Source organism: Macaca nemestrina, chromosome 1 (assembly GCF_043159975.1).
Source record: "Macaca nemestrina isolate mMacNem1 chromosome 1, mMacNem.hap1, whole genome shotgun sequence".
Classification (NCBI taxonomy): Eukaryota; Metazoa; Chordata; class Mammalia; order Primates; family Cercopithecidae; genus Macaca; species Macaca nemestrina.
In genome coordinates, this window is record NC_092125.1 from 73,797,614 (window position 1) to 73,822,647 (window position 25,034).

General features: G+C 39.5%; 1 protein-coding gene across 1 annotated transcript in view; it reads right to left on the reverse strand.

Annotated features, from left to right (window-relative positions):
* LOC105493520 (usherin) overlaps nt 1-25,034 on the reverse strand; it is a 789,359-nt gene that overhangs the window by 7,651 nt on the left and 756,674 nt on the right. Inside the window, exons 64-69 of the mRNA XM_024796490.2 lie at nt 16,420-16,629; nt 14,390-14,628; nt 13,387-13,595; nt 6,452-6,628; nt 5,052-5,135; nt 453-697 (exon numbers count right to left, since the gene is read on the reverse strand). Coding sequence (XP_024652258.2) covers nt 453-697; nt 5,052-5,135; nt 6,452-6,628; nt 13,387-13,595; nt 14,390-14,628; nt 16,420-16,629 — 1,164 coding nt within the window. The remainder of the gene's footprint in view (nt 1-452; nt 698-5,051; nt 5,136-6,451; nt 6,629-13,386; nt 13,596-14,389; nt 14,629-16,419; nt 16,630-25,034) is intronic.

Genomic DNA, 25,034 nt, shown 5'->3' on the forward strand with positions numbered 1-25,034 from the left:
ATCTCCCCCTTTTAATGCCCATTCCCCCCCACCAAATTACACAGCAATACAACCTATAATTTCCCCAGGTAATCTCAACATACAAGTCTTCTCCACCAGGCCCTGGCTTACACTTACAGGGCAGAAATACTCATCCCTAGTTACACATTAAAATCACTTTTGGAGTGAAGAAAAGAATACCGATCTTCAGGCCCTACTCAAGACCAAGGAAATGAGAATTTTTTGGATGAAGTCCAGGCAGTGATATTTTTTAAAGCTTTCCAAGTGATTCTAATGTGCAGCCAAAGTTGAGAAAGCTGTTCTAGAGTTAGCCTCTCTTGGTCCCCACACTTAGTGAACCATAACTTACATCTGGTTCCTTGTTACTATGGCTATGACACATTTTTCTCAGAAGGAAAACAAGTATTCTAGTCCAGTGATAGGGAAATGGGGCCACACCTCTACAGACATACCATATGGTTTTCCCCAGGTGGGTAAACATTCAAAGGAGACATCCTCTTTTGAAGAGGTACCAAGGGAGGTCTTTCTCTGATATAAGGCTCTTTAAGGATTTTTCTTTGTAGTATCAGTGACAGAAAAATGGCCAACAAGATCAAGCCCAGAATCGCCATTAACACTATGAACCACAGCTCGCTGTAGAACTCTGTGCTTTTGCTCTGCGATCCCTTCTTTTCTCCAGGTGTTGTTAGGACCAAGCCTGCAAAACCCAGAGAAAGAAAGGGGAAATGTTATTTCAGAAAGCAATTTTGTCATCTCTGGCCCTGCTGTTTGATCGTAAATTAGAGAGGAGTTGAAAGCAGTTTGCCTCTTGGTGCTTGTTTGCACTTGTGTGCAGGCTGGGGTAATGGTTCAGTGGGTTGCTGGGTTATAACGAGATGCTTACAGCCCTTGAGAGGCCTTGCTGACACTTCTGGCGCTGCTGCTCAGGTTGGAAATCACCACTGCCTTGCCAAATCCCTGGGAAAGATGGGAGTGTGGGGAGCAATTTTTAAAAGGGGTTACCAAAGTAACCTTGAGGGTCACCTGTTTCATAACTGTGTGCCTTGGGAGCAAAGTCCTTGTTTGGGTTCTCATGAGGGACTGGGACCCTTATTATTGTTGCTGCAGAGTCACAAACAAAATCACTGCTTGGAGATCTGAGGTGTCCTTGTTTCATGCAACAGTCCCATTCCTGACATTTTGTGTAAACTGAATTTTGAAGCATCAGATTCCATTTTCCATTATGATATTAACAGCCTGTGTTTGCTTCTGTGTTGTCTTTACATGGCCTCTCTGTTAAAGAGCAAAAGCTCTGCAAACCATCACCCAAATGCACTGGGAAAGCTTCCTATGGAAAGAAATGTTTTTAGCACTGGGGCCACTTACCTTTGCTTGGTGTTCACACATTGAGAGTTCAGTTGATGTGAGTCTCTGCACATGAGGTTAGTATTAGTAAAAGTAGCTCATGTTTAACAATAATGTGCCTGGTGCCAGGCCCTATGCTTAGGTCTTTACAGGGATGAAGGGTGGGCAGGATTATTATTATTATTATTCTTTTATTTATTTATTTATTTATTTATTTATTTATTTATTGAGATGGAGTTTGCTCTGTCACCCAGGTTGGAGTGCAGTGGTGTGATCTCAGCTCACTACAACCTCTGCCTCTTGGGTTCAAGTGATTCTCCTGCCTCAGCCTCCCAAGTAGCTGGGATTACAGGTGCATGCCACCACGCCCAGCTAATTTTTGCATTTTTAGTAGAGATGGGTTTTCACTATGTTGGCCAGGATGGTCTCAGTCTCCTGACCTCGTGATCCGCCCATGTCGGCCTTCCAACATGTTGGGATTACAGGCATGAGCTACCGCGCCCGGCCAGGCAGGTTTATTAAGTCTTGTGGGGAAGATAGGAGAGAGGCTGACAAGGATCATGCAGGACAGTCAAAGGCAGTGAAATTATGTTGTCAGTTTGGCAAGCTAAGCAGGGGTGAGGCAGGGGTGGGGGTGGGGTGGCCAGAGATCTGCTCCCACCCAGCCACTGCTGGAGCCAGCACAGAAACCTGTGGATCCAATGCAGTGGCCACACAGGCTGGTGTGGAGCTGTGAGTCAGAGAGCTGCTCATCTAAATCTAATACCTACAGCCAGGTCAGAAAAACAAACAGACCCAACAGCAAAGCCTACTCACTCACTGGACAAATCTCCCCGTTTTCAGCTCCCCTAGAACTTTGTGGGCCTGCCTGGTACTTCACACTCACACTCCCAGGGGAAGACTTAAAGGAAAAAAGTTCAGAACTGGGGTGAAAATATTAAAGGCAGGAAGAGAAAGTGACTAAAACTAAACTTTCCCAACCTTAACTCTGCTGCCAATCAGCTCTGTGAATAAATATTGGACTCTGACCTTTGCTTGCCATCTCTAAAATAAAGGGTTGAGTCAACACTCCAATCAAGCTCCAGCAGGTCGAAATTCCCCTAATTAGGAACCAATGTGTGTCATTTGATTAAAAACAAACCAGCCTAGGTGGCACACTGAAAGAGTTGTCTCCTCTGTGTGTGGCACAGAGAGGAAAAAACTCTTCGGCTGTAACTCCAGAAACTGATCTGATGGGCCCAGTGGGCGCCTTGCTCCACAGCCCGTAGGGGAAGGGAGGGCAGCCTGCCCGAGGGAAATCTCAAAAGAGAAATAGCCCTTAGAACAGAGGAAAATGAGGTCTCCGCCACTCTCCTGCTTGGAGGCTGCCTCCAGGCAAGGGAACAGAGTGTTTTTCAAAGTTACACCATGAAAATTAGAACTGACGATGGATATTAGTTGGGCAGCACATCTTGGAATCTGCCAGAGCGTTGCGCAATCCTCAGAGTTCCCTCCCTCTGCTCTGCCCAGAGCCTGGCCTCCAGACACAATGGAAACCCTCAGTTCTTGTTCATGAGCCAACCAGGGATTTCTCCTTTTTATGAAGACCTCGATATCAGGATGGTGTCCCTTTATCCTTTCCCTTCTGTCTTTTCAAAGTACCCCTTCACCTTAAGGGGCTCCACCTGTGCATCACATGGGAGGTTCACTGTCAGGGGTTGGAACTCTGGTGACTGGGCCTCAGATCCAAAGAAAAACTGAAACTACAGCCAGTCAGAGTAAATCCCTCTCTGTTGATGGCCTGTCTTCAGGAACAACACACTTCCCATTCACCAAGGAAACTAGACTGGCAGGGCTTAGAAGGTGAGCAACCTTGGTTTTCCGGCATCACTCAATACATGGTCCTGAGCCCTGTGTCAGAATCACTGGGCAGGACTTATTTAAAGAGCAGATTCTGAGCCTCCTTGAGTCTGAATCTCTGCCAGAGGCCCAGGAAACTATAATAAACAAGCACACTGGGGTGATTCTTACGTGTACTTAACTTGGCAAACCATTGCAAAGAAAAGGTCCCAGGCCAGAAGTCAATAGAAAATCCATGTTGGTGTTCTCATCCCAGTAACAAGCTAGCAGAGCATTCCTGGATAAATTCCTGTGTCCCTTAGACCTCCACTTGTCCACTTGGGAGAATATTGGAGTTGCTAACAGAATACCGAATGAGGTCTGTTCTATCGTACCACTGCTATTAAATGAAATAAGCCATATGAGAGGAATTAAGTGTTGTAGGAAATTTTATATGACATCCAGACATGTAAAGTTTGGAAACATAGAATAATATGTTATTTTTACAAATTGAAACTGTCTTCGACAATAATATGTATGTTTTATTGTGTTTCAGAAATTTTGGACACTTTTATTTTTCAAAAAAACCTGACATATAAATGCAAATTTGATATGTCATTAATTACTGGAATTTAAAATAGGATATCAATTCCAAATCTGTTTTAATGGAAAAGATTTGGCATTTCTCTAATTTGCTTTTATAAAGTATCACAAATGTTAGATTCAGAGACTGCGAGTGAAACTGAATTTAAAAGATGCTCCTTAAAAATTAAAATTGTATCCCTTGAGCTAAATTACTTGATATCAACAGTCAATCATACTCTTTTATGGAGGATAAAAGATACTTTTCAAATTTATCATTCTAGGCTTTGAATCCAGACTATTAACATTATGATCAACATGAATTGGCTGAATATTTTCTTTCTTCTTCTGATCTCTCCTCTAACTTCCTCTGTAAATCACCTTTATGTACATGAAGTCATACAATACTTTATTGACAGGGCTTGTGGTTAGGAGAAAAATTTAGTTTGAGCTCTCTGGTCTTTTCCATATTTACAATTCAATGTTTGGCATTTTAAGAGTATATTCTGGCATTTTAAGAGTATGTTTAAGAGTATATTCAGGTGCGGTGGCTCACGCCTGTAATTCCAACACTTTGGGAAGCCAAGGTGGGTGGATCACTTGTGATCAGGAGTTCGAGACCTCCCTGGCCGACACAATGAAACCCCATCTCTACTGTAAATACAAAAATCAGCCAGGCATGACTCAGGAGGCTGAGGCAGGAGAATCACTTGCACCTGGAGCTGGAGGCTGCAGTGAGCCGAGATTGCACCACTGCACTCCAGCCTGGGCAACAGAGTAAGACTCTGTCCAAAAAAAAAAAAAAAAAAAAAAAAAAAAGTATGTTGTAACTCCTTGCCTAATATAAGTTCCATGAGGACTTTTAAAAAAATTTCTGGCTGGGCATGGTGGCTCACACCTGTAATCCCAGCACTTTGGGAGGCTGAGGCGGGTGGATCACGAGGTCAGGAGGTTGAGACCAGCCTGGCTAACACAGTGAAACCCCGTCTCTACTAAAAATACAAAAAATTAGCTGGGTGTGATGGTGCGTGCCTTATCCCAGCTACTTGGGAGGCTGAGGCAGGAGAATTGCTTGAACCCAGGAGGCGGAGGTTGCAGTGAGCCGAGATAGCACCACTGCACTCCAGCCTGGGTGACTGAGCAAGACTCTGTCTCAAAAAAAAAAAATTCCTGACAACACTTGGCACAATTTCTTCTGTATAGTCGGCGCTAATACATTAAGACCCCAAGTATGTATAAACAAACATATGTGTGTTTCTTGAGGAAAATGAATAGGTGTTACACCAAGTATAATACGAGTTGTTTACCAAGTCCAGTAGAGGTATCATATTGGATCAATGGTGTCTTAACACTTCCTTCATCAGTCGTGCAGATGACCTGGAAAAAGAAGGCTAGACAAAAGGAAGAACTGGTAAATGGCTTGTTCATTCAACACCTACAAATAGGGCACATGCTTTTAAAAGAGCAATGCATCACAGCATGAAAAAGAGGATTTCAGAGCAAGTTAGAACGTTTTATATAATATTCAAAATTATTTCTAATTTTAAAATGTTCAAGAAAAAAAGCTATCATTAGTGTAATAATAGCCTATCCATAAGTAATAGAGCTAAGAAAAATTAGAGCTTATACAGCAAAGGAAAAGAATAACAGAGGAGTAAAGGATATACACAAAGTGCATCTTGTTCTGCCCACGGTTTAAACCCTTCCTTTAAAATGTACAGGTGTACTTTCCACTAAATGACCTAGAGTTTCTTACTGAACAGGAGAGCTCAAAAGGGATCCTAGAAATCACATGGTCTAAATTGCTCTTTCAATGGCCAGGAACCTGAGGGAAGTGACCCTTGCAAGGTTACACAGATGGTTAGAGGCCTGGCCAGGTAGAACCTGTGTCTGCCAACCACCAGGCCACCTTTCCTTCCCAATGAGCTGCCCAGGTGACCATGAACGGTAACTATGAACATGCATAGCTGAATCTTTGTAAAAATGTATTAAGTTTCTATGACTATACATGCAATGCTGGAGCTCACTGTTTACCTCTACCTTACACCAAGATAAAATACTCATTAATCACTAAATTGTACAGTGAGCATTGGTCCTGTGAGCATGCTGATCACTAGAAAATACTTAGTGCCTTGTAAAGCATTTTCTTAATTCAATTTAAAAACAAGGCAAAGAGAAAAGGGACGTGTAAGTAAACAGGAAGAAGGAACTCCATCTTAGAGGGACAAGATGGTTCTTTCAGGGGCTGATATCAAGGAAGGTGAAGGAAACCCCTTACTCAGATCCTTTTGAGTTGGAGATAGTTATTTCCTGATAGGGCTCTGTTTGGAGACTGGAGATACAGCAAGAAAATCTATGAAGTCGCTAGAAGTGTATTATTTTAGGGTAGTCATTGACTACGTATGGGTGCTATTTCTTTTGTGACCCCAACTTGCCCTTCGGTCTTATCCCTTCCTGGGGACCCTCCAGTCCTGTGGAGGCAGCACTGTCCCCTTGAACCACATTATAATTGCAGTGCTGTCAAGCTGCAAATGGGAAGGAAAGAAAACCTTATTTATCCTAAGCAGTAACTTTTCCACAAGAAGTGGACACTTAAACCAGGACGTTTTAATGGTGAGCATCTGCTGGTCAGCTTTCAGATTTAACGTCCCATAAAGCTGGGGAACAGAGCGCCTTCCACACTGAGAAACAGGAGTCAGAAACTAACTTTTGTCCGCCGTTCTCGGTATGTAGAGGGTGGTGTCGAAGCCGCTGTACACGCGTCGCCCTCCATCGGTTAACACGTACTCCTTTAGTGGGCCGTTCAGGAAGAAAGTGCCACTCCAGTTCACACACACCACAGACAAATTGCTGTCCACCGAAAATGGGGCCCGGTACTGAGGCACTGTGGGGAGAAAGTTGTAGGTTCTAAAAAGGGTAACCTCTTTGAAGGGGTGCAGGTGTGCCCTTAAAAAAAAAGTATGAGCAAAACCAAACCAAACCAATCCCCCCCCCAAAAAAAAGGAAAGAAGACCAACGTTGTTAGAATCCTTCACTTTTTCCTCAGTGTTACAAGACAACCAGTATCGGGGTGAAAAGAAAACCAATGGGAACATGTGTGAAATGCTTTCTCGGCAACTTTATGCCTGCTTTAAAAAAAATCGATAGGGAGTGGTGTTTTATAAATAAAATTATTAACATACAATGGATCTGCTCACCAACATAACCCTGGAGCTCATATTTTGTTGCATTTTCCCTCTTTTTAACAGGTAAAGTGTCCTTAACACTATTAACTACAGTAGATAGCTATTTTTCATATCAAATCAATATTTATTGCCACAAAGCCCCAAGGACTAGATGAAGTTAATATATTTTTTTCTCCAAACCAAACTGCTTAGATGGTGAATTATGTCCTTTTGGCACCCATTTATTGTTAAAGCTTTTTCTCAAACCGTTAGTTTGTTTTCTGAGATAGTTAAAAAGCCTTGCAAACAGCAATTCAAATATAATAATTCATTGCTCTCACTCATCAATCAATAGCATAGTACATTAGTATATAATCAAGCTCAGGTCTCCTAAGTATTATATCACATATAGAAGCAACTTTGTGTGCATTTCACAGGCACATTCTCTTTTGATTTTTCAGTTCCTTACTAAAACAAAAAGAAAATCCTTAACTGGGGCTCATCTTTTAAATTAATAATTTTTGTGGAAACAAATGAAGGGATACCATATCATTTTGTCAAGTCAGAAGAGATTTATTTCATGAAATCTTGCTTTCTACAAAATAATCAATATATTTGTAAAAACATTAAGATTCACCTATATACCAAGTTGGCTTTTAAGAAAAGAAAGGAGTGAGTAGTGAGAAATTGAATGTGATTCTTTTTCTTTAAAAAACAATCCATCTATTTCTGATGTTAGGAAATATAACAAAATAAGGAATAATTATGCTTTTGTAATTATAACATTCAACTATAAAGACATAGTTGATTGTTATCTTTCAAAATAAGATATTTTCATAAAGCTATAAGAAAAATTTTCTGCAAACACCAAAACAAGAGTTATCAAGCCCTCTTTAAATCTCAATGCTTTTCCAACATTAATTCTGCCTAATGTCACAAGGAACGCTCTATTGTTATTTGTCTATGACTTCTCTCTGTCACCTTAGTTCAGTAGATTTTCACTTTTTCCCTATATCATAACAGCACAAATAAAGAAACGGCTTGTAACTAGCAAGAAAATAGATAGGAGTCTTATTTGTCCTGTAGGATTTGGAGACCTTCCTGAGGAAAAAGAGTAAGCAATTAAAATAATCGAGAATAATGAGTTTACGAATCCTCCCCAAGGAAGACTGAAAAAGTGATAAGAACCACTATGCTCCTAGCTTTTGACATACTTTATCTCATTTAATCCTCAAAATAATCGTGTAAGGATTGATTCCTAATTTTTGAGGTGAGAAAACTCAGGTTCAGAGAGGTCAAATATCTTGCTCTATGTCAGTGGCTGGTAGGAGACCAAGGAGCTGAACCTAGGCTTGCTTAAACTAAGGCCCATACTACTTTGTTAAAATCGGTACACATTCGTTGAAAGGAACAGAATTTACTGGTTCACTCTATGGGTGCTTTCCAGTGGTGTGCTGAAGCTCAGGAATTTCGCGAGTCGTTGTTAAATCTGGCCACTACTAAAAATTAAATTATATAAACTTAAATAATTATATTAAAACAAGGTTATAAATACTCCAAATTCATAACTTTTTAATTGTTTCCCTATGTTTTATTACTGTCTGTGTGCCTGATGTCATTTACATCCACTCTGACTGGTGGAAATATTATATAATGATAAGCTACGACTCATCCCTTCCCAACCCTGTTCAGTGCCGTCATGTTGGTCACTTGAAAGCAGTAATGGGGGTATTCACACAATGGAAACTGACAAGCACTTCAAATCAGGCCATTTTTCCCCCAAGCAGGCCAGCTGTTAAACATTTATACCTCACCTCTCTCTCCACTGAAAGGGGATTCAAGCAGAGGGGGCTGAAGGTGTTGTTAGGCTTCATCTCCAGACCCTTTGCTGAGTGTACATGTGATCACATCTATATAAAACTGCATATTCTATTTCTAAATTATTATGATTATTATTTTGAGATGCACTCTTGCTCTGTCGCCCAGGCTAGACTGCAGTGGCGCTATCTCAGCTCAGTGGAACCTCCGCCTCCCAGGTTCAAGTGATTCTCATGCCTCGTTCTCCCAAGTAGCTGGGACTGCAGGTGTGTGCAACAACACCCGGCTAATTTTTTTGGATTTTTAGGAGAGACGGGTTTCACTATGTTGGCCAGGCTGGTCTCGAACTCCTGACGTTAAGTGATCTGCCCACCTCTGCCTCCCAAATTGCTGGGATTACAGGCATGAGACACCACACCCGGCCCCAAATTATTTTCTGGTTTGTATTCTCTGGTACAGATTTTCCTGCTCCCAGTATTTATAATGAGTTAAAAGTAGTATAAATGGTATTTTAGAACCCATATCATAGTCATTTCTTGTATTTTTCCATATCTATTGACCCAGTAGTGGGTTAAGGGAACCTTTTCTCCTATGGTACTAGTCCAGCTGCTTCTCCAATATGAAAAAACACAAAGAAAGGAAATCTTTTTTTTTTCTCAGAGATAAAGTCTTACTCTGTTGCCCAGGTTGGAGTGCAGTGACATGATCAAAGCTCGATGCAGCCTTGACCTCCAGGGCTCAAGCAATCCTCTCGCCTCAGTCTTCTGAGTAGCTGGGACTACAGGTACATGTCACCACACCTGGCTATTTAAAAACATTTTTTTTTTTTGTAGAGATGGGAGTCTTGATATGTTACCCAGGCTGGTCTTGAACTCTTAGCCTCAAGCAATCCTCCCACATTGGCTTCCCAAAGCTCTGGGATTACAAGCGTGAGCCAGCATGCCTAGCCACAGGAAGAAAATCTTAAATCAGTTCACTTTGTTCTTCCAAGCATAAGAAAAAAAAAATCAGCAAAAGCTCAGCTTCATGACTCAAAAGGGCATTGGTTATAAACTACAAAGCTCACCTAGCTGTTCTCTGGCTTTCTGGCCACATCAACAAAAAAACTGCAACATTTAGCAAAATTGGCTTCTGAATGTATTGTGAAGGAGATTACAAAATCAGACAGCACACATTAAGAATCATTACAATTTGCTTTGAATATAGTATGAGTGACAAAAATGCTGATTGAGCAGTGTCAACAATAAACACGCAGTGTTAGGTGCACTCGCTCATTCATCAAGTAACATTTATTGGAATCTAAGATACTGTGTCCAGTGCTGGAGATGAAAATGGAGAAAGGGAGGACTACAGGAAGCATAGCTTGAAGGGGAAAGTTGCAAGCTCTGTCTGGGGCCTGTCCAATGTAAGCTAGTTATGAGACATTCAGAGGGAGATGTCTGTGAGGAAGTGCAGGGCTATACACTTCAAAACAGAGCACTTGGGTGGGAGGTGACCACTGGAGTCTGGCTTTTGGAACCAAAGCCTCGGAGCAGATGACTTCACCTGATGAGGGAGGAGGAAAGGAGGGAGGAGAGAAAGGACAAGGGGACAAAGTCAAAAGGTTTAGGATTAAGATTTGGGCAGTGGAAGAAGATCAACCAACAAAGTTGACTAAAAATGAATATCCAAAAAAGTAGAAAAGAAACCAGGAGAGGGTTGTCATGAAAATGAAGGTAAACCACTTTTTAAAAAAGGATAGAAAATTGAAAGTTCAGTTGCATTGAATGCTACTGGAAAGTCAGTGAAGGTGACTCCTGGAGATACATGCCTTCTGGATATATCAATATGGAGGCCAAGGGCAAACTTAGGAAGATAGTTTCATCCAGTGCTGAGGAAGTTGAACAGTAAGTGGAAGAGAGGAAATGCGCAAAGCATCTGCAGACCGTTCCTTAGGAAAGTTTTGCTGTCAGAGAGAGGAGAGCCAGCATCACTGCAGGGGAAGTGGAGTTTGTTTGCTTTAACATTAGAAAGACAGAAGGAACTTTGAATAAAAGTGACATACACAGAAAGATTAAGGAGACCCTCTCGAAGGATGGTGAGTAGTGAAGGGGATGAAATTCACTGCACGGGAGGCAGGTTTATCTCAGACGGAAGAAGGACCACTTTCCTTGTCACTGACAGCAATGGGGTAAATGTAGATAGGTTTGTCTGCAGTGGGAAGAGGAGCAAATTACTGACTGATGATATCTCTTTTCCTGGAGAATTACAAGGCAAGGAGTTCTGCATAGAATAAAGGGAGAAATGGGTGAGCCAGGTTGTGGGCATGCAGGGAGAAAGGGTGAGCTGCAGAGGGAGGTTTGGCAAGGGTGGAGATGGTTTGAAGTCTTGATTATAGAGAGTAGGAAATTAATTGATCAGGGAAAGAGTAGTACTGAGACAGCAGCCAAGCTCAGTGATCATGAATTCAGAGTAATTACTGCACTAACTAGATGTGGAAACTGGCAGGGTTACTTAAGCTCTGGCCTTAGTTGAGGGCCACTTCATTGTCTAACTCCAAGAGCCTCAGTTCAGATCACAGTCTATATGAATGGTATCCTGGAATTGCAGTGCACAGTTCATAGTCCTGCCTCAGTTTTCTCATCTGTAAATTTGGATAATAATAGTACTTATTTCATAGGCCCGTTGTAATAAGTATTTGTAAAATGCTAAAATTCTACCAGGAACAAACAAGTCCTCTGTAAACGTGATCTGTTACTAACATCCTGCCATGCTGTTGCTCAGACACATTAAGGTCCTTGTGTGAGACATTGGTCTTTTATGAATGCATAATTCTTGCTTTTAAAATTGGCATAATATTCAATGCCAGATAGAGTATGTTAGGTAAGATTATAATCTGACATAATCTTTCTGGAAAGAAAACAGGAAATTAGTATTCAAAGCCTTAAAATATTAAAATATTTGATGTATTCATAGTAAATTATATTTGTCAAAATTTAATTTAAGAAGATAACCAGTCATTCAAAGATCTGTACACAAAGATTTTTTTCATCATATTTATTAAAGGGAAATTAAAAAAGAACCCAAATGCCCCAATTAATTTATATATGGAATATTGTATAGCCATTAAAATTGGTGGCTAAAGAGTTTTTTTAATGCCATGGGAAATGCAAATAAAATAATGTCAAACAAAAAGCCGATTATGAAATTTTAGTTATAGTATCTCAGCCACATAGTAAAAATTATGCATAGAAAGGAGATTAAAGGAACAGATTATGCCCAATATTAGTAATGGTTGCCTCTGGGTCGGGGGATAATACGCAGGACCAGCTTTCTTGGCATGTGAACTGTGCGGCTGCACAGGCCTATGACGCAGAAGAGTCCTGGGCTTAGCCTGATGCTCTACTGCTGCTGTCTTGGAATTCTTCATGATTTTTCAGCAAAGGATTCCATATTTTCATTTTCCCCTGGACTCCATAAATTATGTAGTGGTTCTGATAAGTACTTTTTTATTCTTAATCCTTTTTGTGTTTGCCATTATTAAACAATAAAAGCATATACCTTATAAGATCTAAGTTATAGTCATATATCTCAGAATGACGCTTTGATCAAGACTGCAGAAATGATGGTGGTTCCATAAGATTATAATGGAGCTGCCCTGTACCACCTCTTATTTTATTTTATTTTTTTGAGATGGAGTCTTGCTCTGTTGCCCAGGTTGGAGTGCAGTGGCGTGATCTCGGCTCACTGCAACCTCTGCCTCCTGGGTTAAAGTGATTCTCCTGCTTCAGCCTCCTGAGTAGCTGGGATTACAGGTGTGTGTCACCATGCCTGGCTAATTTTGGTATTTTTAATAGAGATGGGGTTTCACCATGTTGGTCAGACTGGTCTCGAACTCCTGGCCTCAGGTGATTCATCCGCATTGGCCTCCCAAAGTGTTGGGATTACAGGTGTGAGCCACTGCGCCTGTCCCTCTTATCTTTTATATCAGATTTTTTTCTGTACCTTTTCTATGTTTAGCTACACAAATAACCATTGCGTTACAATTGCCTGCAGTATTCAGCACAGCCACATGCCTATACAGGTTTGTAGCCTAGGGGCGGAGTAGGCTATAACATGTAGGTCTGTGCAAGTACACTCTGATATTTTCATGACACTCACCTAACGATGCATTTCTCAGAACATATTTCCATCGTTAAGTGATGCATGACTGTATTATATAAAAATGTAAGGAAGCCCCCAGTTGATTAGTTGATTGTGCTTTTCTTCACTCAGTTGCCCTTTTGCTTTCCCTAATAGTGCTATGTCTCAATGCTTTCTGGACATGCTAGAGACTATGCCATGTAATTTACAAAGAAAAGGAGTAGCAAAACTGTTTATAAAAATGATCTATCAGTGTTTGTTCACTTTCTTTCTTCCCATTGATCATTCAACTCCCCTAAATTTGTTTTTACCCTATCCCCACATGAAAATCCTTCCTAAATCTGCCCTTGACTTCCATATTATTAAATCCAGTAGACATTTTTCCTCAGTAGTCATCCTCATCAATGCTTCAGTAACATTCAGTGTTATTGAGCCCACTCAATCTGTTTTAAAAAGTGGCGTCCCCGATTTTCAGGACAAGCTTCTCCTGAATGCCTTCCAATCTCTCTGGCTTGTGGTAGCAGCCACTTGTACTCACATTCTTTTTGGGTGGTGAAGTTGATCCACTCGGAAGCTGTGCTGCCCACCTCGTTGTGTGCCACCACTCTCAGTTTGTACGTGGTGTAGGGCTGGAGACCTCCAAGGCTGGCTTTCTGTCCCAGCCCCATGTACTTTGTCTCTATTTGGCTGGGAGTACAGGGGAGGGCTGAGTCAGGAGGGCAAGCCACGTGGAGTTGGAGTTCATAGCTAAAATGAGAACGGATACATAGAGTGAAGATGGGTAATGGAATTAGTTTAACTCTCTCTTTTAAAACTGGTTCTATTTTGTGAGGAGACATTTTGTTTTCATAGACTACAGGCTCTTTAAAACTTCCATTTGCAGAAAACTGCTCTCAGAAACACTTTATGTAATGTTATTGGAAACGAGCAGCAGATGTAACTAGAGAAATGATAAGAGAAGTCACCATCTACACGCACATTGCTGTTTACCCAGCAACTAGCGATCCTTGTTGGTAGAGATAAGACATTTCCCTCTTTTAAGAGAAGAGACACGAATGGTTCTTCTCTTTTTAGAACAAAGCCTTTTTTTTTCTAAATGATTTCAGTCAAGTGTCTTCTTTTTTCTTTCAAACAGTGGTTTATGACAATATTTTAAATTAGATCCGGGCAATTCTGATCTAACTGTGGAGGTGTCTTATGTTCCAGTGAAGGCTTGTAGAAGGAATGCTTCCAGAAAACTATTAGGAGGAGGATATTGAATACACATTGCATTGTCTTTTTAATGTAAAGCTTATTTTGTTGTTCTCCTTTCTATCATTAGCTGCTTTTATGATTTAAATATATCGCAGGTAACATTACCACTCAAATCAATTTATTTGTCTACTTTGCTATAGATATCTATTCAATGAGCAAGTCCTCCCTGGGGAGTGCTGGGTAGCTATACGAGTTTGTAGCCTAGGGGCGGAGTAGGCTATACCATGAGTTCATCAGTCTGTACACATGCCTTGTTAGTTTATTCATCCTTCCGCCTGACCCACTACCTGTGAATGACACCATTGGGGAACATGGGGGGACTCCACTGGAAGGAGGCCGTCCTTGAGGCCAGCGTCTCGATATGTGGAGAGGACAGTCCTGACGGTGGAGCAGGATGGGTTCTCAGTTCAGCTGTCGGTCCTTTGCTGCAACAATTGAAGCAGGTGCAGGCCTCTACTCCAATAGAGTAGTTAGTGAAGGCTTGAAGGCCATGGAGAGTCTGCTGGGTGGCCATGCCTTCAGATAGCTGTGGGAGGAAAGAGGCTAGATGAGGCAGTGTCAAACATTAGAGGTGTTTGATGAATGTTATCGGATCCCACCTCCTATGAATGCGGTACCACGCCAGGCACTCTGGGAGACGAAACATGGCATTTAACATGGCATTTATCCTCAAAAAATTACCAACCCCGTTAGAGAGGTATGACAAATAGGTGAAAAATTTGATAATGTAACCGTTAAATAGAAGTTTGAGGTAGCAGGATGGAAATCACAAGGCATAATATTATCGATTATCTATCACCTTAGAATGGTATTAGAAAATGGCATAGAACACACAAAGTGTTGATCAAAGTCTTTTCAAAGAACAAAATCTGTTTTTCTATTATATGTCTAGCAGCATTCACCAAGGTCCATATTCTGCAAATGGTTACTTGCATGCAATTCCTCAGTCAAAAAATCCTTTCATATCTACATTAAAATCAGGTATAAGTATTGGAGAACCTGAAAATCTCTTCCTCTGAGGGTGTTGGTTTGTACAAAATATCATAGTCTTCTCTCAATCATCTTTGTAGGATTATAAACTTTTTGGTTTATTTTCAGCAAATTTTTAACCTCATTGTGGTTTTAATAAGTACTCTTTGGAACAAGAGTTCAGAAACTGGAAATTAATTTTCATGTTGACAAAAAGAATGTATGATTAAGAAGAGCTGTTAAAAAATGCATACAATGCACTCCAAATATAAATTATTTTAGTTTATTATCATTTTATAAGCATGGATAATCAAGGGTTGATTGTATTTACATCATCTATATTTATTGAATACAAAGCCCTATAGAAAATATGCTAATATTCCTTTAACATTCAATCCAAGCCTCCCTGTATGTAAGTTATCTGTTGAAATTGTGTTTCAATACCTGACACTCTGGTATCAGAGGAATTCTCCACTCTTGCCCAAATTGTTCCCTAAATTGATCTAAATAATTTATAGTGTAATACCAGGACCTGCGCAATCTCTATACAATGTTTGTGTGAACAAAGTATTATAATCTCCACTTATTCATGAGAAACTTGAGAGTGACACAAGCTATACCACAGAGACAAGGGTCTTCATCCTGCTGGCTGCTGGTCTCTTCATTTAAATAATGCAGGAACTGGTCTAGTTGATTCTTAACATCGCCTCCAGGAAGTGGCTTGGCTAACGCACAATGTGAAAGACTAGTTCCCTGAGCAATCTCTCCTGTCTCCCAATGTGCCTCAAACGTGTTAATGAACAAACAGTGGAGTTAGGGCTGTGCTGATGGAGCTGCTCTGCTCTCTCTTCTAAAGGGTTAGAACTTTCTTGAATTCACCAGAGGAATGAGAGTTTTCCATGTGTTATTAGAGATTTGTGCATGTCAAAATAGAGATTCCAAGGATAATCTTTGCTCTATTTTGTCTTTTTCATACTAACATTTACACCACCAATAATTACAATTTGCCGACTTCTTACTATGTGCCACCACTCTGTTAAGTGGTTGATCTATTTTCTAATTCAATTAAATTAGTTTGATTGTTTCTAAAGTCTTGGTTTCTTAGGTTTGTGGAGTCTTTAATACCACCTTTAGCATCTCTCTCCCTAAGAGTTTACATACTTTCTGTATGTTTCCTCAGGGTTCACTTTTTCTTCTCTGAGGGATCTTTGTGCTACTAAGTTCACCATAGGGCAATTCAGAATAGAAGGATAAGAAATATGGAGAGAAAAATAAAAACGTAAACACAAGGGCTCCATGGTAATGATTTTTAAAAGTCAACCAGTCCTGGGGTAGCTCTGTTGCTCACCACTGTCTCAGCCCCATGAGCGCTGCTGGAGAACAGCCTGTAGAGACTGACGATCCCGTTGGGCTTCTTGGGGGCACTGATGTTGACCACTGCTTGGGTAGAAGAGACTGCATGGAACGTAGGGGCTCTGACACCTTCTGGTGGGGCTGGCCCGGTTCTGCACCACGTCCAGCTACTGGGGGCCTTTCCTGCAGAATTCACTGCCCAGACCTCCAAAGAGAAATCAACAAGACTGTCAAAAGCAAGATACCCTCAGGCTGGGTGGGGGAAAAAAAAGAAAAGAAAAGAAAAGAAGAGAAAAAAAAAAGACATTGGCAACCAAAAGCAACTAAACACAACAGGAAGAGATAAACTTTGATCTTGCAACTTTGTAATCACACAGGAGAGCAGGCTCTTCCTTTATTATTTTTATTTCTTGCCTTTTACCTTTGACCATGTGAACACAAAGGGGGCCATTTAGGATTTCAGAATGCAGCCGGTTGATTTAAGCCTAATGAAAAAACTGCTCATCTCTGTGTGGGAAGTGGAGTGATTTTGTCAGCTTCTGCAAACTGGATGGATCTGCAGACTACATAAAACTCAGCAATTCTTAAACATCATCCCCACCAAATCTGCATGAAAATTAAATTTCCTTTCATCAAGGAGGGAATAAACATATGGAACGATGTATAATCTTATTTATCAAGAACCATTTGTATAATTAAACACGAATATCCTAAAAGGTTGCCTTAGGTCGTCATTTGCATGAGTAAGTAATTTGTAGAATGTCAGGTACAATAGACAGAGTAGATGGATGTGTGAATGTATAGGGTTAAATTAGGCCCAATAATAGCCAACTACACAGTGATCAATCAGAATGATAGATCTAAATGGCAATACAAGAAGACTGTCTGCGTGTTTAGGAGTAGTAGTATTCCTTAGTAAGCTTTCAGGTGAAAGTCTAACTTCAGGACAATTTTTCTCATTGCATTTCTTCTACACTATGTATTTTCTAAAAATTTGCCCCTGAGCTTTTAAAGACAAGTCTGAAAAACTTGTTTGATTCTACAGTACACACATTCCAGGCATTCAGTATTTAAAAAAAAAAAAAAAAAAAAAACATGCAGAATGTTCAAAATAGGAGATATTTGTGGGGAAAAAAAAAACTGTCAGAATACTTTGCAGTGAGAGTTTAGTTTCATTTTTGTTTACTTTGCTTTTGCATCAATAATATCTTCAAGAGAAGAAACATTAGAGAGATTTTTAGTAGTTAGGTCAAATCCTATCAGTAGTTTTCATACTTTTCTTTTTTTCCAGATTCCTTTGTGAAAGTAAATTTTCTGATGTTGAATTGTTTTCAGGTTGCTGTCAAATGCAAATCTCCAGCCCCTTGCTGATAGGATTGCCAGGAGCCTCATTTTTAAAAAGAGACAACTAACCTACTTACATAGACACACCTGCTCTTTTTAGAGCTTGGATACATCCTCTCATCATTTGCATAATAATCACTCACATTTGTATAAACTCTACATTTTACAAAGCACTTTAACTTATGTCAGCTTATTTAGTCCTTACAATGGCAACCTTGTAAGGTGAGTGGATAATGTATTACTAGTCCCCTTTTAAAGGTGAAGAAATTGAGGCTCAGAAAATTTCACTATCTTGTTCAAGGTGACAAAAGTTACAAGCACTGAAATTCTGCTCTCCAGTGCCTGTTTCAATGAGCGGGGTTTTTGATTCTGTATGCCATCCGTATGCATAAATAAAATACTCAGAATCATGAAAACTTAATGTCTTGTCCATAGACGAATACCTGCAATTCTAGATTAGGTAAGGTGTCTTAGCTTGCAAGGATGGCTAGACATGTACAAGTTGTCTTAGGTGAGGGGGGTTTATTTTGGTAAGTATAGGGAAGTAAGGAGCTAGCAATGGGAGAGCCAGATTTCATGGAAGTTAGAGTCCATCAGAATACAACTGCAGCTGCTCTGAGTCCCCTCAGAAATGGGTGAGGTCAGACTTACACTGGGGAGGGGAGGTGGAGGTTATTCACGAAGAAGTCAGATTTCAGGGCTGGTGAGGAGGGTCCCTGTCTCCCCACTCTGCCCCAGAACAACCACTTTTACTGCAAATACCTTTCTGGGGAAGTGGTGTCGGGGACACCTATTATTGCACAATGAATGACAAGATTTGAAAAAATATTCTTGAAAAAGGAATACAAAGTAAGGTGCAAATATTGATATGACGTTTTTTTGCCAAGAGCAGAACTTTGATTGGTGATTTAAGGGCAGGCAGAATTTAAAGTCAGGTTACAATGGATGGGGAAGAAAATGAGGAAGAAAATGCAACTAGGTATAATAAAAGAAAAATTCAACAACTTGCCAATTAATTACTGTGCACCAATAGGAGATGGAAGTAGTACAGGCATAGGGTGTTGAAAGAAAATGAGATGAAATAAGCATAATTCATAGAAAGTGCTCAGCACAGTTCTGGCTCTGGCTTATGAACATTAACTTTTCTTTCATTTTCAATGTAGATATAGAATCATAAATACTATTAAGGCTTTTTAATGGTAGTGTTGTAGATCATACTAAATCTCAGCCTTCTTGTGTTACGTGAACTTCTATTAGGTGGAGTTCTATTTCCAAAATGGGATTTAATCCCTGGATTTTAAAAACACTTGGGCCTCAGTATTATAGTATTTTGCTGTATTTCTTGGAAATATTCCCTTTTAAAACCAGGCAACTCAAAATTCCCCATCACTAATAGGGAAGGTACGTAGGCTATTTTGTCTTTGGCAGGAGTCCTTCATAATACATTACTCTTTTTCCTAGACTTTCTTTTTACTATTCAATCAATTAGAGATCAAAATAGCATTCATATAAATCAACATGCTTATGCAAAGCAGGATCAACCTATTTACATGAGCAACTGTGAAAATGAAAACAGTTAGAATGAAGAGAAAGCTGACTGAGATAATGAAGCATTATGAATTTCACAAAACTTGTACCACGAGGCAGTGTCTCTGTTATATCAAACCACTAGGAGAAAAGGAAAAAAGAACCTGTGAATAATATTATTTTCTCTGTCTCCTTCTGTCTCTCTTTGTCTCTATCTCTGCTGAGGCAAAAACGTTCTTTGTCTAAAATATCACTGTGGATTTGTGTCTATGTCCGGCTAAGCAAGAGATAAAAGTATTGAAGTGTAGTTCAGGGTCCAGGGTAAAAATACTAACAGATAGTGTTTATGATTCCCACTGAGAAGCAGTGCCCCAAGATTTGAGTCTGTCTTTATAAGGCAGAGAAAGAAGAAACAGAGATCCTGCATGGAAAATTTTTTAGCAATATGTCCCGATCTTTTAGTTGTAATGAACCCGTAAAAATCAATAAATAAAATATCTTGTGATCACACAGCTGTGTATTCTCTTTCTTTAGTGTGTGAGCTCCTAGAAACATGAAAGAGTTATTATTGGGGAAGAAAAGCAAGTAAGGCTTATAAATTCCATGGCCAAGAGAAAAAAAAGCCAAGATGTTCTTCATCTTTGATTTATTCAAGATTATCTTTATTCCTACAGTGTTTAGACTGAACATATTTATTCTTTGTTATTATTATACTTTAAGTTCTAGTGTACATGTGAACAACGTGCAAGTTTGTTACACAGGTATGCATGTGCCATGTTGGTTTGCTGCACCCATCAACTCGTCATTTACATTAGGTATTTCTCCTAATGCTATCCCTCCCCCGGCCCTCCACCCACAACGGCCCCGGTGTGTGATGTTCCCCTCCCTGTGTCCATGTGTTCTCATAGACTGAACATATTTATTCTTTTATAATAAAAGATTAAAGATGATTAAAGTTTCTGCTGAAATGCATTATTATTTGGGTTTGGTGAACACTTTCACATGTGAATGAGTGGATGCACACACAGTTATCACTGTAAAGTCAGAAACTTCCCCAGCTGTTAATAATGAAAAGTTAGGACTGACTGACTTGGTTGTTTTATTTCTCTAAGGCTTCTGTTGTAACCATGAAAAAAGTTACAATGTAAAATGTCATAGAAAACGTAGATTACTTTTAAAAGCATAAAAACTATAATTGTTTAGCCACAAATTCTTTAATTAACTAGAAAAATGGTAGATTAATATGTCCATTTTCAATGGAATTTCTGTTTTCAATGTAATATATTTTTAAATCCAACTAGAGACTATTACCATATTTATGCTTGTTGTTCATTAAAAAAAATGAAATTGTTATTTTATTTACTCTTTCCTACCCCAAAGGACTAATTACTGTATTTTGCCTTAAAAATTTTTAATTACACAGAGTGTCAACATCTGCCACTAAGCTGCCATAATCACGTTGCTGTGAAAACAATGAATTTAATCATTTGTTCTCTCTTGAAAATTGCCTCTTTGAGAGAAGTCTTTGTCAAAATATATTCCTTAGCCATGGTCATCAAAGTGATTTTGGGTACCTGTATCAGAATTTCTGGTGACAGGACCTTGGAATTTGCCCTTTCAACATATTTCCAAGTGATTTTTACACCCAATATTATTTGAAAAACACAAAGGTCTATTCTTTGTAGAACCAAGTACAGAATATAGGCACTGTACATTTTCAATTTCAATTTATGTTATGTCTCTTTAGAGTGATACTTTGCATTACCTTTGTCATTACCTTCAGTCATTCAAATAAACACAATAAATGTATCTTGGAATATGTTACAATTCAATAATCATCACAGAATTAATTACTGTGTTTTTTCACAGTTCCAAACAGAGCTAGAGTTTACCGACTTTGTAGAACCACTTCTTGCCTCCTAATTTTCACTTAAGGTGTAATTTCTTGAAACCTTGATATTTCTAGAAATTGCTGAGTCTATTTTTGTTTTAGTGCAGAGGAATATTATTCTAAATGCTCCCAATTTCTCTCAACCTGACATTTTTCCTTCTAATTTTATTCTAGGAGGAAAGCAAACATTTGCGAACAGAAGCATTGTAATGATTTTTGTGAATGGGAAAGAGAAGGGATCACCAGTCTACAGAGTATGGGAGAAGGGGAAATATATCAGAAATCTCCCAGAGTGGTGGCCCCTTTAGATGCTTCTGTTACGGTGCTAGTTATTCTTTTCTCTCTCTTTTTTTTTTTTTTTTTTTTTCTGAGATAAGAGTCTTGCTGTCGCCAAGGCTGGAGTGTAGTGGAGCGATCTCGACTCACCGCAACCTCCACCTCCTGGGTTCAAGTGATTCCCCTGCCTCAGCCTCCTGAGTAGCTGGGACTACAGGCACCTGCCACCATGCCTGGCTAATTTTTTGTAGTTTAGTAGAGGTGGGGTTTCACCACGTTGGCCAGGCTGGTCTTGAACTCCTGACCTCGTGATCTGCCCACCTCAGCCTCCCAAAGTGCTGGGATTATAGGCGTGAACCACCGTGCCCGGCCTGTGCTAGTTATTCTTTAGCACAATTTCCACACTTAACTTGTTGTTAAGATTGTTATCACATTCCTATGAAGGGGACAAATAGATATTAAAAAGGTCTTTCCAGTACCTATATTGGCTAAACAAAGTAGTTTTCACCTTAATGCTTTGTCTCGCTCAATGTTGCATATCTTTCTGAAATAACCTTCCTTGGGACTGATGTTTTCCAAGTATTGTCTTAGAGCAAAGCTAAATTATTAATACAAATTTCAAGGGGGTTCCTGATGCATTTTTCCTTTATGGTATCATAAGAAAACCCCTAAATTGTGAAAATATTTTATGATTCTTTTGGCCAAGGAAATGCTACAAGACTTGTTCAAATCCAGGGAACATACTTCATAATATATGGTTCCTGGATGCTTTGTATACGGGTCAGCACCAAGCTGATGTTTATTTGGTCTTACATTTGCTATTATTTTCCTTATAAAAATAGAATACAGGAGTAACCAAATTCAGTCGACTAGTCTTTTCCAAAAGATCTCTAATCTGTTAACTCCTAATGTAAGTGATGATGACTGTCTTTGTGCTTGGAGCAATTTGAGAGTTTGCTCTTTATCCAGGCTGCTTATGATAAGAGCTGTACTAGTAAAACTGTTAACTCTCAGAGGATTAAGAGAGGGAAGAATATCTGAGCTCTCTGCAACTTCTGTGAAACAGTAACATACTTCCTTGTGGGATAATGACAATGTTTGATTAAAAAAAGCATTTCAACAATTCTGAGGACAAATTTATGTCAAGAAGCTCTAAGGAGACATAATTGTTTATAAAAATTAAGGAATGTGAATATAATTTTGTAACAATTCACATCAGAAATAAACAAAAAATCTAGCATGAACAGCTATGCCAGTAATTAATAAGTAGAGTAAACAGGTTGTATGTTAACGGGCAAACAATTAAATTATTTGTTTCCTAGGGGCATGTAATGAGATTGTTATCACATTCCCATGAGGGGACAAATAGATATTAAAAAGGTCTTTCCAATACCTGTATTGGCTAAGGCCAACAGCTAATTCAATAGATTCGATCAAAATCACCACTTCTTTCACTGCTCCTGATTTATGACTTTGGCTGTTGTTAGTCATCACTCATTGCAGTTTGCTTTCCAGTGCTCATAAATTATGCCTCATAAATAAAAAGATACAATCAAGGAAATCATATCAATTCATCTACAACCTTGGAGTATATTTTCCCATGGCAGTCACGTTAATGCCTTCTTAAAGGGTAGCGCTTGTCATAGGTTTTGAATATGTTTGAATAGCAATATGCCAAAATCTTCTTTGCCGGAATCGTGGTTAAAGAATTTTGACAAAAGAGACAATGCAATGAATTTGAAATTACATGATTACAAGATTGTTTTATTTCATAAGTAGCCCTGCAGGCTCCAGCTATGAAGGCATAATGTGCTGAAAAGCTCTATGTAGCTATTTATTTAACTGTCTACCTATCTGATTTTCCTTCACCATCAAATGGACGTTTTCTAGCACCTCTATTTGCATAGAACCTTGCTGGATACAATACAGTCACACTTTTACAGATATAGTCCCTGTATTCCAGGTTCCCTTCATCTAAAACACCTTGGATTAGGCAAGATAGAACCTGATTTTAATTGAATTCTGGGACCCAGGGGAAGAGGGTACAGCAGGACATTGTCTTGCTTTCTATGAGCACTTTTGAAGTTCAGAGACGTGAAGCTACTGGAAAAAGTATAAGACATTTCCCATGCTAGAAATGGGTGTCTTGTCACTACTGCTTCTCATACCACCTTGCTCTTTGGAGTCATTTACTACGTATGAATACGGTTCTTCTCTAATATCTGAAGAAGGGAAAAACTGACCTAACAGTGGAAAACACTGAAATTAGCCCTGATTCACTTTTAACAATAAAACTAAATAATGAAAGTTTGGAGTTATCACATGCTATTTTTTATTGCTTATATATGCTCTCCCTAAGAGGAAACAGGAACCCAGCCCCATCCTGCTCTCATGGAGGATACATAAAAGTAGCTACTGGGTTTATTGAGCACTTACAGTTTTGTAAGTGTATTCTATGTACTAATTTTGCATTTTTCCTACCGACAATCCTATATGGTTGGTATTATTATCCCCACTTTACACATGAGAAAACTGAGGAACACAGAAATGTATGCAACTTGGTAAGTGATAAAGCTGGCCTTCCAATACAGATAGGTGATATAAAAGCCCAAGCTCTCTACCCCTTCCTACATAAGGCCATTAAAAAAAAGGCCTGTATACACCTTCCACATGGTGGGCTGCTGCCCTGGGGAGCTTTTCACAGAGCCCTGCATGAACTGGCTTTTTCTGTGGAGGGTAGCCTAAAAGTGGGACAGTGGAAGTTATTACAAACAATGTGACATCCATCTCTGCTGCCACTTATCACGCTTTGAGCAATATTGCATATTACACAGAAGCAAGTACTACTCATATATTTCATCCTGTTCAAACATGTGTAAATGCATTGAAATTCCATTATGTTCTCTACAATAATAACTATACCCTAATGGATATAGCATTAAAATATATATTTTATCCACAATAAGTTGCTAGAGGAAGCTAAGATCACAATCACCAATTACGATTAACATCTCCATGAAGGATAGTAAATTAGATAAGACTATTTATCATCCATGAATTCAACACATATTGATTGAGCCTCTACATGCCAGATGCTGTTCTATGAGCTGGGGATACAACAGTGAACAAGGCTGGCACTAACATCCTGGTGAGGGGAGGCAATCAATAACAACACAAATAAAATAAACAGGTAAGGATATATGCTAGAAAAGAAATGATGATATTGTATGGTGATATACGTAAGGTGATATAGCAGAAAATGGTTGACTTGTCCAGGAGGTTCTCTCAACAGGTGACCATCAAGCTGGGATACAATTGGCAGAAGCTCACCAGATGAGGATCTGAGGGAAGAGCATTCTATAGAAAAGAAGAGCATGTGCAAAGGCCTTAGGGCTAGATCCTCGAGAAGGCCAGTGTGGCTGACCTTAGTGAGTAAGGGCCAGAGAGCAATGGGATGAGGACAGAAGCGGACAAAAGTGAGGCCATGAAAGGCCTCATGGAACTAGAGAGGAGTTTGCATTTTATGGAATGGGGGAAGGAGAGTTTGCAGCGGGAGAGTCACTTTATTTGAT